Here is an 18492-nt window from a genome sequence, read left to right on the forward strand (position 1 = left end):
ATTGAAAAATGCTGTGTGCATCTGTTGCTCCAACAAATGGATAATCTCACATATTTAATCTGCCATGTTCTGGCTTATTCACAAAATTTGTCAGTTATCCTCCTGAAGCCACTTTACCTCCTCAGAACACACATTCCCATTTAGTTTTGGATCATGCTAAGATTTGGAATCATTCCCTACCTACAAAACAAGTGACTGGGGTGATCATGAAGGAGCACTTTGGGGCAGGTGATCATAATTCTATTAGTTTTAGAACAGTTATGGAGAAGGCTAGAACTGATCAAAAAGTTAAAGGTCTTAATTGGAGTACCGCCCATTTTGATATTGGATAGGCACTTTCAAAGGTTGATTGGGGGAGGCTCTTCGCAGGTAAAGGCACTGTTGGAAGTGGGAGGCTTTTAAAAATTCGACGACGAGAGTTCAGAGATAGTATATTCGTGTTAGTGTGAAGATCATGGCTGGTAGATGTAAGGAGTCCTGGATAACTAGGGAAATTCAAATTCTGATCATTAATTGAGCTAGCCAGAGGTAGGAGACAGGGTGGTGGTGGAGGGATGTTTTTCAGAGTGGAGACCACAAGGATCACTTTTGCCTTTCATACAAATGATTTGGATGTGAATATAGGAGGTATGGTTAGTAGGTTTGCAGATGACACCAAAATAGATGGTAAAGTGAACAGTGAAGATGATGATCTCAGAGTCCAACAGGGTCTTAATCAGTTGGGTCAGTAGGCTGAGGATTAGCAGATTGAGTTTAATTCAGTTAAATGTGAGGTGTTGCATTTTGGTATGGCAAGCCAGAGTAGCACTTGTACAGTTAATGGTAGGGCCCTGGGTGTGGGTGCATATTTCCTTGGAGGTGAAGTTGCAGGTAGACATTGGTCATGACATTGAGTGTAGGAGTTGGGATGTGGAAAGTGAGGAAAGAGTTGAGTGTGTGGTGCTGGAAAAGCACAGCAGGTCAGGCAGCATCCGAAGAGCAGGAGAATCGACATTTCAGGCATAAGCCCTTCATCAGGGATGAGGCTTGTGGGCTGGGGGGCTGAGAGAGAAATGGGAGGAGAAGGTAGCTGAGAATGCAATAGGTAGGTGAAGATGAGGGAGAAGGTGATAGGTCGGAGGGAAGGCTGGAGTAGATAGATGGGAAAGGTGATGGACAGATCAGGGGGCAGTGCCGAGTTGGAGGCTTGGGACTGGGATAATGTGGGGGGAGGGTTAATAAGGAAACTGTTGACATCCATATTGATCCCGTGTGGTTGCAAGGTCCCAAGACAGACTGAGGCCTCTTTCCTCCAGGTTTCGGGTGGTAAGGGTTTGGCAATGGAGGCGGCCCAGGACCTGCATGTCCTTGATGGAGTGGGAAGGGGATTTGAAGTATTCAGCTACAGGGCGGTGGGTTGGTGGGTGTGGGTGTCCCAGAGATGTTCTCTGAAACGATCTGCAAGTCGGTGTCCTGTCTCCCCGATGTAAAGGAGACCACACCGGGTGCAGCGGATACAGTAGATGACATTGGTGGAGGTACAGGTAAATTCCTGTTAAATGTGGAAGGATTCTTTGGGGCCTTGAACGGAGTTAAAGGGAAAAATGTGGGCACAAGTTTTGCACTTTCTGCGGTGGCAGGAGTAGGTGCTGGGAATGAGGTATGGGCTGTTGGGGGGTCGTAGACTTGATGTGGGAGTTGCTGGTCTCTCCAGAACACTTATAGGGGTGGAGAGGGAAATATATCTCTGGTGGTGGGGTCCGTTTGTAGATGGCAGAAGTGGCAGAGGATGATGCGATGTATGCGGAGGTTGGTGGGGTAGAAGGTGAGAACCAGGGGAGTTCTGTCCTTGTTGCGTTGGAAGAAATGAGATTCAAGGGCGGTGGTGCAGGAAGTGTGGGAGATGTGCTGGAGGGTATTGTCGACCACGTAGGAAGGGAAATTGTGATCTTGGAAGAAGGAGGCCATCTAAGATTTTCTAAGGTGGAACTGGTCATCCTGGGAATGGATGTGGCCAAAGTGGAGGATTTGGGAATAAGGGATGGCATTTTTACATCAGTTGGATGGGAGAAGGTGTAGTCTAGATAGCTGTAGGAGTTGGTGAGCTTGTAATAGATGTTTGTGATTAGTTGGTTGCTGGAGATAGAGATGGAGAGGCCCAGGAAGGGGAGGGAGGTGTCTGAGGTGAATTTGAGGTCTGGGTGAAAGGTGTTGATGAAGTTCATGTACTACTCAACCTCCTCACGGGAGCACGAGGTTGCGCAGATACAGTCATCAATCTGGGATGGTGCCGGTGTAACAGCGGAAAATGAACTGTTCCACATATCCGGCAAAGAAGCAGGCATAGCTGGGGCCCATATGTGTGCCCATGGCTACCACTTTGGATTGGAGGAACTGGGAGGATTGGAAGGAGAAGTTAAGGGTGAGGACCAGTTCCGCCAGGCGGATGAGAGTGTCGGTGGAAGGGTACCAGTTGAGATGGTGTGACAGGAAGAAACTAAGGGCTTTGGAACCCTTCGTCGTGTATGATTGAGGTGTATAGGGACTGGATGAAGATGAGCTGTTGGGAGCCAGGGAAATGAAAATCTTGGAGGAGGTGAAGGGCATGGATGGTGTCCTGAACATAGGTGGGCAGTTCCTGGACTAAGGGGGACAGGATGGTGTCAAGGTATGAAAATGGATTGCTGGAAAAGGGCAGCAGGTCAGGCAGCATCCAAGGAGCAGGAGAATCTACGTTTCGGGCATGAGCCCTTCTTCAGGCTCGAGCCCTTCTTCACGCTCATGCCCGAAACGTCGACTCTCCTGCTCCTTGGATGCTGCCTGACCTGTTGAGCTTTTCCAGCAACACATTTTCAGCTCTGATCTCCAGCATCTGCAGTCCTCACTTTCCCCTGGTGTCAAGGTATACAGTGATGAGTTCTGTGGGACAGGAGCAGGCTGAGACATGGGTCGACTGGGGAAGTCAGGTTTGTGAATCTTTGGTAGGAGATAGAAACGGGCAGTGCAGGGTTCACGGACAGTGCGGTTGGAGGCTGTGGGTAGGAGGTCCCCAGAGGTGATGAGGTTGTGGATGGTCTGGGAGATGATGATGGTTTGGTGATGGCAGGTGAGGTCTTGGTCGAGGTTGCAGTAGGAGGAGGTGGCTGCGAGTTGGCGCCTGGCTTCAGCGGTGTAGAGGTCGGTGCAACACACTACTACTGCAACCCCCTTGTCTGAGGGTTTGATGGTGAGGTTGGGGTTGGAGCAGAGGACTGCAGGTTGTGAGGGTGAGAGATAAATGGAAGGAGGTGGGGTTGGGGGGTAGGTAGTTGTGAATGTGATAGGATGATGGTGAGGAAAAAGGTGATAGGTCAGAGAGGCGGGTGGAGCGGATAGATGGGAAAAGTGATAGGAGGGCAGGATCAATGTGGATTTCAAGCATTTCCTCATTTTCCCCTCCCCCACATTATCCCGGTCTCAAGTCTCCAACTCGACACCCCCTCCTGACTTGTCCATCACCTTTTCCATCTATCTGCTCACCCTCCCCTCTAACCTAGCACTTTCTTCCTCACCTTCACTTACCTATCGCTTTCTCTGCTCCCTCCCCCCTCCAACCCTACCACCTCCCATTTATCTCTCACCGCCAACCCCCCCCAGCCCACAAGCCTCATTCCTAATGAAGGGCTTATCTGAAACGTTGATTCTCCTGCTCCTCAGAAGCTGCCTGACCTGCTGTGCTTTTCCAGCACCACACTCTTGACTCTGTAGGAGTTGGGATGTCATGTTGTGCTTGACAAAGTCTTTGGTTAGGCTACCTTTGGAATACTGCATACAGTTCTGGTCGCTCTTCTCGAGGAAGGACAGTGTTAAACATGAGAGGGTGCATAAAAGAATTACAAGGACTTTGACAGGATTGGAGGGTTTGAGCTATGAGGTGAGGCTGAATAGGCTGGAGTGTCAAACGCTGAGGGGTGACTTACAGAAGTTTATAATATCATGAAGGACATGGATAGGGTGAATAGCCAAGGCCCTTTTCCTAGAGTAGGGGAGTCCAAACCTAGGGGAAAAAGGTATAAAGTGAGAGAAAAGACTTTAAAAAGGGCCTGAGAGTTAACGTCTTCACGCACAGGGTGGTGCATGTATGGAACAACAGAGGTGGAAATTACAACATTTAAAAGATACCAGGGTAGATACATGAAAAGAAAGGATTTAGAGGGATATGGGCCAAATGCTGGCAAATGGGTCTCAGTCAGATTGAGATGTCTTATTGATGCGTGCGAGTTGGTCCTTGGGTGTGTTTCATTTCTGTATGGCTCTGATTGTCCCTTGTCTGCCACGTTTGAGGCAAATCGAAAACCTGTGCAAGGCAGCTCCAAGAATGACAGAGTTTGTCCAGGTGCACAATGGCCTTTTAAAGATGGTGTCTACACCAGGGGTTTCTGGTCCATTCTGGGATATCCAGAGTTGTTCCAAGTACAGCAAATGATTAGAATAGTCTAGAATCAGACTCGTGGTGCAGCATAGGGCCGGATAGGTAATTAACAAGGCAAGTCTAGCAAGTTGCAGTGAGAAAACGTGCTAGGTCCCATGGAGGGAGAAAATCCATGATACTCGATGAAACCGGCACGACCACAAAACATCAGATTCAACTCTGTGTCTGTCCTTCTGTCTCCTACTTTTAAAGCCCTTCTTAAAACTGATTCCCTTGGCCAAGGTTTTAATCACATCCCTTAATGTCCCCTTCTGTTTCTCTTTTTGCTAAATCACTGCGTTGTTGGGACAGCCATCCAGAGCAGGTTTACATTTAATGGCCTCGAATAGATTCAAGCCCCTCTCCAGCACAAAAATCAGAACTGGAATCTTGTGCAGTAATGAGGAAGAGCTGTACTGTTGGAAATCAGATCCCATGGCACAACAGTGCTTAGAAGGACAGGGAAGTTCTCATTAGTGTCCCGGTCAATATTTATCCCCACAGTCAAAATTACAAAGGCTGATTGGTTGCTATCACAGTTTTTGTTGTGTTAAATTGGCAACCACATCTACATTATGACAATAACAGCACATCAAAACTGCTACAAAACACTTTAGAACATCTTTTGATCATGAAAGGTAAGGTGGAAATGTGGGTTACTCCCAAAGATGTTCCAAAGTGTTTTGTAGCAGTTTTGATGTGCTTTTATTGTCATAATGTAGATGTGGTTGCCAATTTAACACAACAAAAACTGTGATAGCAACCAATCAGCCTTTATAATTTTGACTGTGGGGATAAATATTGACCTCCTGATGCTGCCTGGCTCGCTGTGTTCTTCCAGCCTCCTGCCTGTCAGCCTAAGATAGAAATGCAAGCTGTATTTTAGTGTGTGTGTGTATGTATGTATGTATCTTTAAACAGTAGACTAATGTTTGTTTTCCAGGTAATCTTGATTCATCAGTTTGAAACTCTCCTATTGCCAGTGTCAGACCCTTGTGAAATGAGTTTGGAGGTGGGGGCAGTTAAGTTCACCTGACTACATTGGTCTGTTACTTCTCCTGACTGGGATTGGACAGACACCACTGATCCAGACTGAATGTGTGTCTAGTACTCAGGCTAGATGACTGGAACAAGGTTTTAGTCAGGGAATCTTTGGCATTACAGATTAAACTAGAGAATGTTGAAGCCTCCTGTGAGGGCACTAGTGGAAGATCTGCCAGGACCCCATGGCTTGTGTCTGAATAAAATGGAGAAGATTTATTCACATGGAGAGACTTTATTGTGAACAAGCAGATGTGATGTTGAAATCCCTGAAAGGAACATGCAAACCTCCAAACAACTTGTTTACGCTTGCTTCACCACGGTCTTACCGGACAATAGGGCTGCGCTCGCATTAGAGAGAGGCATTTAACCTGAAGGACGCCTTCAAGCAAGGGGAAAGGTTGAGAAGGAGAGTGCTTCACCATAACCTCAACCGGTGATGAGAATTGAATGTACACTGTTGGCATCTCACCATTTCACAAACCAACCATCCAGCCAATTGAGCTAGACTGACTACCTGATGGGTGGTGCTTAATCATTGTAGATCACACATCTGAGCCATTTGGGAACCCATTGAACTAGAGTGAAAGCAAGTGGTTCTCTATCTTAAAGGGTTCTCTAAGGGGAGTTTCTGTGGGAAACATTGTACCAAAACACATTAAAGTTTAGATTATCATTTAAAGAGAAGCAGGCAGCATACTGTAAAATGCCCAGTCAGTGTATTTTAATTTTATACAAACTAATCATGAGAAAGTTGATTGCAACTTATTTGCGACTGATTATTAATAATGCTGTTTGTCTTGGGGTCCACATCAACAAGTAGGGCTACACACCAATTTCAGATGTGTCCTTACCCGGTCTGGCATGCATGTGATTCTAGACCCACAGCAATGTGATTCATTCTTAAATACCCAATTAAGTGCATTTGTATCTGATTGATTGTTCTGAAGTCTAAGAAAAACGATTGTTAATTGAGAGAATTGCCATTGGTTCTTGCATTATTTTTCTTATGTTGTAACTGGCTCCAGTAAACGCTGTTAGCAACCACTAGGTGATGTGCAAGAGTAGTTTGTGACTTGTTGAATATGCCTGGCCTTAGACTGATGTGTCTGAGAAGAGCTCAACTTGAGAACCTTCATCTTTCAATTATGTCATGATGTGTTAAATTCCATTCTGATTGTCTAAATGTTTGGTTCTAAAAAAGACTTGTGTTGTGCAGATCTGTTTTGATCTTGAACAGTGTGCAAAGGTATCGGGCAACATTTGAGACCTCTTGGGCCACTGTAATCTGTCAATCTATCATCACGTTTCTGTATTTCCCAGGGTTTTCTTGGTTGATTTCCTGGCACTGTTGCTGGGTGTACACACTTGTAGCAATTTTAATGTTAGTACTTATTTTTGGGTTGCCTGCATTGTCAGGACCTGAGCCTGTCATATTTGTCCTGAGATTTTGATGCAGAAAATTATTGCCTTTCTACTTTTCCTTTTAGTCCTATTTCCTTTAAAAATAAAGATTTTCAGGGTGCTCACCTGTAACTAGTGGTGTGCCACAGGGTTCAGTGCTGGGCCACAATTATTAATGTATACAATAATGACTTGGATGAGAAGAAGGTAATGAATCTGTGGAATTCCTTACTACAGAGGGTTATCGAGGCTGGGACTTTATTTTTTCAAGACTGAGATAGACAAATGTTTAATAAGGGTCTTGAGGGTTATATGGAAAAATATAGGCAAGTGGAGTTGAGGATTATCATGTTAGCCATGATCTTGTTGAATGGTGGAATAGACTTAATTGGCTGAAAGGTCACCTTTTGCTCCTGCATGTTTTTGGGTGCATGGCGAAAGTGTCAACAAGAATATTATGTTAGTATGTTAAAACAGCATGGGGGAATGGTCAGGAGAGGACTGGATTCAGTGTGGTAAGGAAAATGTCTGACCAATTCAAGAATGTATCAGAAATTGAGCGTTCAAACATTGATCCTCCAGTCATCAGATTAAATAATAAAGTTGCTTAGAAAGTTAGATGTGATATTATGCTATTTCCCAGATGTTATGAAGTTGAAGACATGTACTGTGTCTTTGAGAGAGTGAAAGCTGGCAAGCATCTGGCATATGACTAACTAGCAGTCACAGAGAGTGCTGGAATATTGAAAGATGTAACATTTGGCTGTAAACTAGATACTTGAGTTTTTTTTTCACAGCAGTTCAAATTTAACCAATCAGTTTAAATTATGCCCCAAGATCCTGAAGTCCAATTGAATTTAATTTTTATTGTTTTAACAACATTGCGCCAATGAGTCATTCCAATGTTTGGGGTATATAAAAAAAAAAGTAGGCATTTTGGACAGTTAGCCAGAAAGCATACCGAATGTCATTGAAAGACTGCTCTTCATCACGCTTTCTGTCAAAGGTACCTTTTTCATGGGAAACATCTTTGCAGCAGAAGACAGAAGACAACCCAGGGAGATCGACACCGGAGACGACAGCCACTCTCTGCTTTTGAAAATTGAGTTGCTGTAAATTTAATATGGGCTTTATTGGATCAGTATATTATTATAGAGGTGGGAAGTAGACAACAAACTTTTAAAAGTAAGGAGGCTTAGATTTATAAATAGTTATGTTTAATGTTCATTTTAGAGTTAAAGAATAAAATTGTTTTTTTTCTTTAAATAGTGGAATTTAAGTAGTTCTCTGTCACTCATACTTTAACAGATTACAAGGCAAGATGAGCTTTTCTGTGTGTTTGGGTTAATTAGCAGAAGGGTTTACCACCGTGTCGTAACAGTCTGGGGGCTCGGGTCCATGACTTCGACAGGCTTAGACAGATCCAATTTGAGATTTAGACAGATCTATACAGATTTTGGTACGAAGGATCCCAACAGATTTAAACACTTGCCTATTAATGTCGTAGATCTTTAGATAAGGCAATTTAATTTTGATTACTTGTGGTTGGTTAAATTAAAAGTGAGAGAAACGGCTCTGAAGATTGCTAAAGAGGTTCTGCGGTTTGAAAATGATTCCCAAATTTGCCAAAAAAGTTTTAGAAAGAAAAGACCATACTTTTAGAAAAAGCAAAGAGGTCAGAATTGGGTTTAACCAAGGACAAAAATAAAGCCAAAGTTGCAAAGGAGTTACTCAAATGCTTAGTTATGTCAGAGAAATGGACAAGTGCAGTAGTGTTAGAAAAACTTCAATGACAATTGAGGAAAATGGAGTTAGAAGATAAAGGGAGAGAGAAAGCGAAAGAGAGACCGAACAAAGACATGAAGAAAGGGAGAGCGAAAGAGAAAGAGAGGAAAAACAAAAAAGAGAGAAAAGGTTCTTAGCTGAGCAAAGAGAGCGAGAAGAAAGGGAGAGAGAAAAAGTGAGAAAAGAAAGAGAAATGGAGAGAGTGTTTGAATTTTAGAAGTTGTGACTTAGTCAGCTAAGTCAACAGGATGGAGATGAAGAGAGAAGGTAGTGGTGTATACTGTTGAAATACTGCCACACTTTGAGGAGAAAGATGTCGAAGCCTTTTTTATTTCATTTGAAAAATGGCTGGTCAGATGGAGTGCTCCAAGCACTCGTGGGTAATGCTAGTTCAGACTAACCTGGTAGCCGGAGCTAGTGAGGTATTTGCCACACTGTCAGATGAGGGGTCAAGAGATTTTGAAGAGGTCAAACAGGCTATTTTGAGAGCTTATGAATTGGTACCAGAAGTATATAGATAGCAGCAGTTCAGAACCATAAAGAAGGAACCAGGTCAGACTTATGTTGAGTTTGAAAGAATTAAACATAGTCATTTTGATAGAAGAGTGTGATCCTTAAAGATAGATAAGACCCATGAGGCTCTGAGAGAGATTATTCTGCTGGAAGAGTTTAAAACTCACTTCCGGCGATGATAAGAATCCATGTGGATGAACAGAAAGTTCAAGAAGTGAGAAGAGCAGCAGAGATGGAGATGAACGTGCATGGGTGCATAAGGCAAAGTTTAGCTTCCATCATCCTGTGAGGGATAGAAATTTGGAGAAGGGGAGATCCTATACTACGAAACAAAGAAGAGAACAGTGGTAATTGTTTAGCACAGGTTAAAAAGGAATTCCAAGAGGGTGGAAAGGAGGTGAAAGGCCTCTGGAGTTTCCACTGTGTTAAAGTGGGATGAGTAAAGTCATAGTGCTGGTTGTTAAAGAAAGGCATTGTACGAAAAGATGTGGTAAAAGAAGCTAAGCCAGTGGCATTAGTGAAAATAATAAAGGAAACCCCAAGGAGCTGCAGGGGAGTGCACAGCCTAGGCACGGGCTGAGTATGGAGTTAGTGCCTGATCTCTATAAAGAATTTGCCTCTGTGAGTAAAGTTTATTGGAAAGAACAGGGGGAGAAAGGAAAGAAGTTATAATTTTGAGAGATACAGGATCTGACCAATCTGTAATACTAAGAGATAAACATATTTGCCCTCTTTCTGATCTGTTAACCGAGAGTGTGGTAATTTGAGATAGATGGACAGAAATTTAGAATTCCCCTGTATAAGATCAGGTTGGAGTGCCAACTCAAGGCTGGGGAAGTAACAGTAGGCATGATTGACAGAGTGTCAGTTCCAGGAATACAATTTGTTCTTGGGAACGATTTAGCAGGATTTAAGGTGGGAGTGCGACCCATTGTTGTGGAGAAGCCCATGGAAAACCAGGAACTGAGGAGTTAAAAGAAAAATACTCTGGAATTTTCCCCATCTCTGTAGTAACAAGATCCCACTGTCATCAGTCACAGCACGAAGCAAAAACTAAAGAGAAAAATTAAGGAGTTGAGGACACCCTGTTTGACGTAATGGTGCAGGGAAAACCTGAACACGCAGAGGGTCGGGCAGAAGTGTTTAGTCCTGAAAGGATAAAGGACTTAGAACAGAAAGAAGAAGCAATAAAGATACATATGTTGATTCATACGCAGAAAAGGAGGCAGAGAGTATTCCTGAGGGTTATTATCTTAAAGCTAGAATCCTAAAACGAAAATGGAGGCCACAGCAGGTTAGTGCAGAGGAGAAATGGGCAGAGTGCACCACATTGTGTTGCCAGTAGCATAAAGACAGGAAGTGTTATAGATAGCACACGAACTACCTGTAGGAGGTCAGCTACGTGTACAGAAGACTCAGACTAGGGCACAAAAGCTTTTCTATTGACCTGGAATGCTCAAGGATGTAGTTAACTTTTTCCATACATGTCATCATGCCAAATGGTAGGTAAGCCACAGGCAGTAATAAAACCAACACCTTTGTTGCCAATCTCTGCATTCGAAGAACCTTTCATGTGCATTTTGATTGATTTGGAACCAGTATTTACTAACTATAATAGATTTGTCTACCAGATTTCCGGAGGCAACTCCATTCCAGAGTATTAAAGGCAAAAAGGGTGGTAGAGGAGTTGGTAGCTTTCTTCACATGGTATGGGCTACGCAGAGAGATTCAATCAGACCAAGGGTCTAATTTTCCTGCTAGGCTGTTTTAAGCAAGTTATGGATAGCTTAGGCATACAGCACTTTAAATCCAGTGCGTATCATCCTGAATCCCATGGCACTTGACAAACACTCTGAAGACCATGTTATGAACATATTGTCAGAATTACCCAAATGATTGTGTTGTTTACCATTAGAGATGCTCCAAATAAATCTACTCCGTTTATTGCCTTTGGGTTAATATTCAGACATAGAGGCCCTTTGAAATTAATTGAAAAGAATTACGGGCGGCACGGTGGCACAGTGGTTAGCACTGCTGCCTCACAGCGCCAGGGACCTGGGTTCAATTCCCGCCTCAGGCAACTGACTGTGTGGAGTTTGCACGTTCTCCCCGTGTCTGCGTGGGTTTCCTCCGGGTGCTCTGGTTTCCTCCCACAGTCCAAAGATGTGCGGGTCAGGTGAATTGGCCATGCTAAATTGCCCATAGTGTTAGGTTAGGGGTATGGGTGGGTTGCGCTTCGGAGGGTCGGTGTGGACTTGTTGGGCCGAAGGGCCTGTTTCCACACTGTAAGTAATCTAAGTAATCTAATCTAATCTAATCTAAAGAAATCGACAGGGACCAAATTTGGTGATCTCACACTTGGATTATATATCGGAGTTGAAGGAGAGATTAAATTGGGTAGGTGAGTTAGCTAAACAGCACCTGAAGAGAGCACAGCATAGAATAAAGCAGGTGGCAGATTAGAAACTGAAATTCAGACATTTTCCCGTGGGAATGACTCATTAGTATTGTTACCAATTCCAGGAGATCAAAGCTAGGTTTAGTCCCTATCAAATTGAGAAAAAGTTGAGTCAAGTGAACTATCTAGTAAAGATGCCAGATAGGGAAAAAAACTGTATCGTGTATGTCATGTGAATATGTTAAAACCTTGTTATAATAGAGAGAAGGAACTGAAGAATCAGGTGGTAGTTACTGCCCTGCAGAGTGAGGAATCAAATCCAGATGTTGTGAAGTTTGATATGTCTCAAATACATCAAACAGTGAGGAAATCCTTGAGGAGTGGGATAGGTTAGTGAACTATCTGTGTCAGGAGCAAAGAACACCGTTGAAAGGTTCGTTGCAGCAGTATGAGGACATATGCAGGAATAAGATTGGGGTGGGGGGGGGTAACTAATAGTATTGTCCATGAGGTAGACGTCAGGAATGCTTTTCGATAAACAACACCCCGACAGGCTAAACCCTTTCAAAGCCACACAGGTCCAGAAGGAAGTGGGTGCGATGCTCAATGACGATATCATCGAGCAGAGTCCGAATGAGTGGAGTTCACTGTTCCTGTTAGTTCCCAAACCTGACGGGAGTCAACGATTTTGTGTGGACTATTGGAAGGTCAAGGCCATAACAAAATCAGACTCCTTTCCAATACTGAGATCGGAGGACAGTATAGAGAAAGTTGGACAAGCCAGTTACATCACAAAATAGGTCTTGCTGTGTGGTTATTGTCAGGTACCTATTTTGGAGAAAGCGAAAGAAATTTCTGGATTTGTAACCCCAACTGGGCTATATCAATTCAAACTGTGATACCCTTTGGAATAAGAATGCACCAGCTACATTCCAAAGACTCATGAACAGAGTTGTGGCTGGGTTAACAAACTGTGTCGGGGGCTTTTGCCCGAAGCGACAATTCTCCTGTTTCTTGGATGCAGCCTGACCTGCTGTGCCTTTCGAGCACCACACTCTCAATTCTAATCTCCACCCTCTGCAGTCCTCACTTTCATCATCAGACATGGAAGGTTGACCCCAAGGAATGCAAAAAGAAGGCCATGGAGGAATTTCCATGACCAACCTCTAAGAAAAAGATGCTTCGATTTTTGGGACTAGGTGGATTCTACCGGAGGTTTGTCCTGAAACGTCAGCAGCACAGTGGCACCGCTAATAGATTTGCTGAAGAAGAACACAAACTTTCAAGTGGACCGAACAATGCCAGGAGGCATTTGACAATTTAGAAACGGTGTTCACCACTGCACCAGTTTTAGCTACACCAAACCTTTTGAAACCCTTCAAAGTTGCAATCGATGCTCGCGACATAGGCTTTGGAACTGTACTGCTACAGGAAGATGATGGTGGAATTAAACTACCAGTTGGTTACCTTTCAAAGTAACTTTTCAAAGAGAAAATACTGTACAGTCGAAAAGGAATTATTGATTTTGGTACTGGCCTTACAACATTTTAATGTTTATGTCATGAACGATGTGTCTGAGACAGTTGTGTACACGGATCACAATCCTCTTACATTCTTGGAACGATTTAAAGACGTGAATGAGATTTTGTTGGAGTCTTATGTTAAAGAACTTACAAATCGCACATGTTGTGAGCCATCAGAATGTGATAGCAGATGTGTTATTGTGGATTTAATGGATAAAGTATAGATAAAATTGAACAGATACTGTGTGAGAGTGTGAGCGCACGCAGAAGTTAATATGAACTTGGATCACTGTCCTATGTACTACATAGTAATAGGGTTAAGAATTAGAAAAAAAGCCATCTTTTCATTATAATGGTTCATTTTTTCATTGGGGGAGGCTGTTATGAAGTTGAAGGCGTGTACTGTTTCTTTGAGAGAGTGAAGCTAGCAAGGACCTGTAATGTGACTGATTTAGCTGTCATAGTGTGCTGGAAAATTGGAAGATGTAACATTTGGCAGTAACCTGGATACCCAAGTTGTTTTCACAGCAGTTCGGATTTAACCAAAGGTACTAAAACCTAATCAACTTTGAATTTTTCTGTTTGGCAATGAGTCGATCTGATGTTTGGGATGTAAAAAATGCAGGTATTTTGGACAGTTGGCCAGAAAGAGTACTGTCTGCTATTGAAAGACTGCTCTTAACCACACTGTCCGTCAAAGGTACCTTTTTCATATGAAACATCTTTATAGCAGAAGACCAAAGACGACCCAGGGAGATCTACAATCAGAGGAAAACCGACATCGGAGACGACAGCCACTGTCTGCTTTTGAAAAATCCAGAGTTTTTCTTTTTATTCATCTGTTTATTACATGTCTCATTTGCATCTAGATATGTTTTGAACGATAGTGATGGATACATTGTAATTTTATTCCTTTACTCTACCCCAATCCCAAAACTCCTGCAACTCCTGGTAGCAGAAGTGTACACTCATGATTTATACATTTCTGAAAAGTTCGTAAACATTTCAAAGTGCCAGTTATGTTTAGGTTGTGTCACAGTCAGAAATATTTCCACTTGAGAAAAGAACTGCTGCTGCAGTTAAAAGAAAGGTTGCAAAAACGAAATATGTGTTAAAAGTTGTACATTTTTTTTGAAAGTCCTGTTCATTCAGTAAGGGGCTGTTTTGCATTTTCAGTAATTGCCTACATGTTGTGGAGCCTATGCCAGTGCCGGGCAGGGATGTGGAGGCTTACTGTTTGCTGTGTGAGTGTAAATATGAAGAAAGAAGCACCACTACGATCAAGGTACCAATAAACCTTCTTCATTACCTCTGATTAATTCAGCTTACCCAACTTGAAGCCCCATGATGAAGTGCTATTACCAAGATTATTCATCTAAATGACCCATTTTGTGTTGAGCTGCAGTTGATTTGTAAACACTGCTTTGGATTTATTTCATATTCCTATTTCATGCTTAGAATTGTACATCATAGAGAGAGGGAATTTGGCCTATTCTATCCATGCTACCAATTAATGGGCTGAGGACTGGCAGATGGAGTTCAGTTTAGATAAATGTGAGTTGCTGCATTTTGGAAAAGCAAATCCGAACAGAGCTTATATACTTAATGGTAAGGTCCTAGGGAGTGTTGCTGAACAAAGAGACCTTGGGAGTGAAGGTTCATAGTTCCTTGAAAGTGGAGTCACAGGTAGATAGGATAGTGAAGGAGGAGTTTAGTATGCTTTCCTTTATTGTTCTGAGTATTGAGTTTCAGAGTTGGGAGGTCATGTTGTGGCTGTACAGGACATTGGTTAGGCCACTTTGGAAATTGCATGCAACTCTGGTCTCCTTCCCATCGGAAGGATGTTGTGAAACTTGAAAGGGTTCAGAAAAGATTTTCGAGGATGTCGCCAGGGTTGGAGGATTTGAGCTATAGGATTTGAAGCGTGAGAGACTGAGGGCTGACTTTATAGAGGTTTACAAAATTATGAGGGCATAGATAGGATAAATAGACAAGGTCTTTTACCTGGGTGGGGGGGTCCAGAACTAACGGGCATAGGTTTAGGATGAGAACAGAACGATATAAAAGGGACCAAGGGGCAACTTTTTCATGCAGAGGGTGGTGCATGCATGGAATGAGCTGACAGAGGAAGTGGTGAAGGCTGGTACAATTGCAACATTTAAAAGGCATCTGGATGGGTATATGAATAGGAAGGGTTTAGAGGGATATGGGCCAAGTGCTGGCAAATAGTTGCATAGGTTAAGACGAAGGTCGGCATGAACGAGTTGGACAGAAGGGTCTATTTCCATGCTGTATATCTATATGACTCTACTACTCTGAATTGAAAAATACAATTTAACACTTTTGGGCAACATGTTTCAGCTCATCATAACTTGCTGCATAAAAACAAAAACAATTCCTGATTCTCCTTACAGTTTATTTTGGCAGTTCTTAGTTTGAAAGATAATAGTCTCCAAATTCTGTAGCAGTCCTTCATAGAATCATCATAGAGTCCCTACTGTCTGATAGCAAGCCATTCGGCCCAACAAGTCCGCACCAACCATCCGAAGAGCATCCACTCCCACCCAACTCCCCATCCTATCCTAGTCCTGTTACCCTGCATTTCCCATGGCTAATCCACCCAACTTGGACATCTTTGGACTGTCTAAGAAACCAGAGTACCCGGAGGAAACCCACGCAGTCACAAGGGTTTTGTGCACACTCCATACAGACAGTCACCCGAAGCGGAGTACCTGGTGCTGTGAAGCAACAATGCTAACCACTGTGCCACCCCTGGTTTTGGTTTGGTTAGTGAAAATGGGAAGAAAGAATTTAAGCTAACTCGGCCACTGCAGCCTGGTCACACCCAGTTCATTCGTATTGGGAATCATATGTACAGTCAACCATATCTGATACAGACGAATAGTACTCCAAAACACTACTACCTTCATTCTGAAGATTTGTTTTTGTTTATGAAAGGTCCAGAGTGGTCACAGGGCCAACAAAATGGAAACTAATGCTGAAAATATTATGCAATATTTGTTATGTTACAAATTGATTTCTTTAAATAAGATGTAATGGAAACAAAAGCAAATATGGAATTGTTGATTATGAAAAACTGAAGATACATTTATTCTTTGTAAATCTTGATTTGACAGGTAACAATCATCATTTACCTTACTGTTGTTGGAGCTCTACTGGTGTATATGGCATTCCTGATGATAGTGGATCCACTTATCCGAAAACCAGATTCATATATTCAACCTCTGCATAATGAGGAAGACACTGAGGTATGGAAAGTGAATTATAATTCCAGGTGGATTTTTACAATAAGTGGGAAGTACCTACAAGTCTGTGAATCGTTCACCTTTACGTGATTGATCAGTTCCAAATGTGAGAACTTTTTATATGGAGTTTAATTTGTGAACACAGGTTAATTTTATACTCTGCATTTAATACCAGTTAACGAACTTTTTAACATAGAATGAGATTTTTTTCTTTTAGTTCTCTCTTTCATGTTGTTCTTCATTGTTTCCCACTGGTTTTGAAACTGTTACAAATGATGACACTGCTTATGATCATGTTTATAATTCAATGTTCCTTCAATAAATAGGAATTCTACTTAAGAAGGTGTGCAAAAATTCATATCAAACATGGACTTGGCTTAAAGTACCAAACCAAAAGCTGGCTGCTCATGAGAGGTATATTCTAACAATGTGGGATGGATGAGCTCTGTCCAGAGCTATCAGCATTTTGGAAACTTTTGTTCCTAAATTTTATTGATCATCACTTAATAGATCAACAATCCACTTGTCTGGCCATGTAGCAAAAAAAATGCATTGTAGTAGCCAAGTACTTGTGCATTATAATTAAAAGTGAAAGGAATTGAATAGGAGAAGAGATACTTGGAAAGGGATTTGAGAGTGTCGAGACATCACACTGAGAATACAGCTAGAACCATGCAGTACCAATCTCCAGATATTACACTCCGGCTATGAATGTGCACACATTGGCTTTGCAATGTACTATTATTATTAATTGCTGTCTCACTGTCTGTTGAAATGTCATCATTAATTGCTCAATACATCACTCTCCAATGTAATGGTCGTTACTCAGTATTGTTCTCTGCAATGTAATGTTATGCTTCACTATCTCGGGCAACTTCTGAGGTTCGAAGTCAAAGGAAGAGAATATATTACGATATCTTACAAAAGTCTTGATGTACTGCTGTGGGCTTTAGGTTTGGCTTGTTGATTTGGAAATCTGTATACGACTTGATTAGCTTCGTGAGTAATGTACTGTAGAATCTAAATAGGCCTCATGTTTGATTCATGGCTTGTACTCAATTGACTAGGTAAACAGTTACAGAATTGTTAATAGTCACAGTGCCTCCAGGCTGAAAGTAACAAATGAGACATTTTTACACTCCTTGTCTGGTAGGTCCTACTAGAAAGTACAGATTTGCTTTTGATAGAATTTGAGATTACTTTACCAAGTCCCTGAGCATGATCACAGTAGATAAGTATTTTGCAGGGCTAATCACTTCCCAGTCGTCAGAATCCATAAGAAAATAAGGGAAAGACGTGATATTATGTTATTTGCAGTACAACTGGCAGAAGCATGGATTACTCGATGGAAAAGATTAGGTCACGTTATTGACTTTCCACTAGAAATGTTGCCCAAAAACATCCAATAGTAATAAGGAAAGAAAAAGAATCCCACTCACCTGCCATTAAGAAAGCTGAGATCAGTAATGTCGAAGGAATACCACCTCCTCCTGCCGGTTTCCCCACAGGTCATATGACATCCTGACCTTGTGCATTCCAGTTTGTTCATCTGGTGGTTAAGTGAACTGGAATGCTTATGAGGTATCATTGGCATTGCTGGAGTCATTAAAGTCCTTCAGCGAAAGACATCTGACATCCTTATCTGGTCTGGCATTTGTGTTTCCAGATTCACCTCCAAGTGTTTACTCTTAAATGGCTGAGCAAGCCACTCAGTTGTATCAAACTGCTAAGAAGTCTATGAAAAGGAATGGAACTGCACAGATCACCTGGCACTAGCATTGCCACTCGACAATAACAAACCCAGCCCTATCAATTTGCAGTGACCTACTTATTAACATCTAAGGGCTTGTACCAGAATTGGGAGAGCTGATATACTGATTTTGAGGAAGAGTCTGATATAATTGTCATCACAGAATTTTACCTTGCAGGCTACGTCACAGACACCACCATCATAATCCCTGCTTATCTGCTGTCTCGCCCACAAGACAGATTCAGCAGAAGTGGTGGCACGGTGGTATACAGTCAGGAGAGAGTTGTCCTGGGAGCCCTCAGCATTGACTCTGCACATTGGTTCAAATATTGGCAGGGAAACCTCCTTTCTGAGCCCACCTCCCAGACCCCTCAGCAGGTGAA

General features: G+C 42.5%; 1 protein-coding gene across 1 annotated transcript in view; it reads left to right on the plus strand.

Annotated features, from left to right (window-relative positions):
• Positions 1-18492, plus strand: part of tmem9 (transmembrane protein 9) — a 93139-nt gene that overhangs the window by 36271 nt on the left and 38376 nt on the right. Inside the window, exons 3-4 of the mRNA XM_060845589.1 lie at positions 14270-14378; positions 16231-16362. Of these exons, the coding sequence (XP_060701572.1) occupies positions 14270-14378; positions 16231-16362 (241 nt within the window). The remainder of the gene's footprint in view (positions 1-14269; positions 14379-16230; positions 16363-18492) is intronic.

The sequence above is a fragment of the Hemiscyllium ocellatum genome, chromosome 26, assembly GCF_020745735.1.
Source record: "Hemiscyllium ocellatum isolate sHemOce1 chromosome 26, sHemOce1.pat.X.cur, whole genome shotgun sequence".
In the NCBI taxonomy this organism is placed as follows: Eukaryota; Metazoa; Chordata; class Chondrichthyes; order Orectolobiformes; family Hemiscylliidae; genus Hemiscyllium; species Hemiscyllium ocellatum.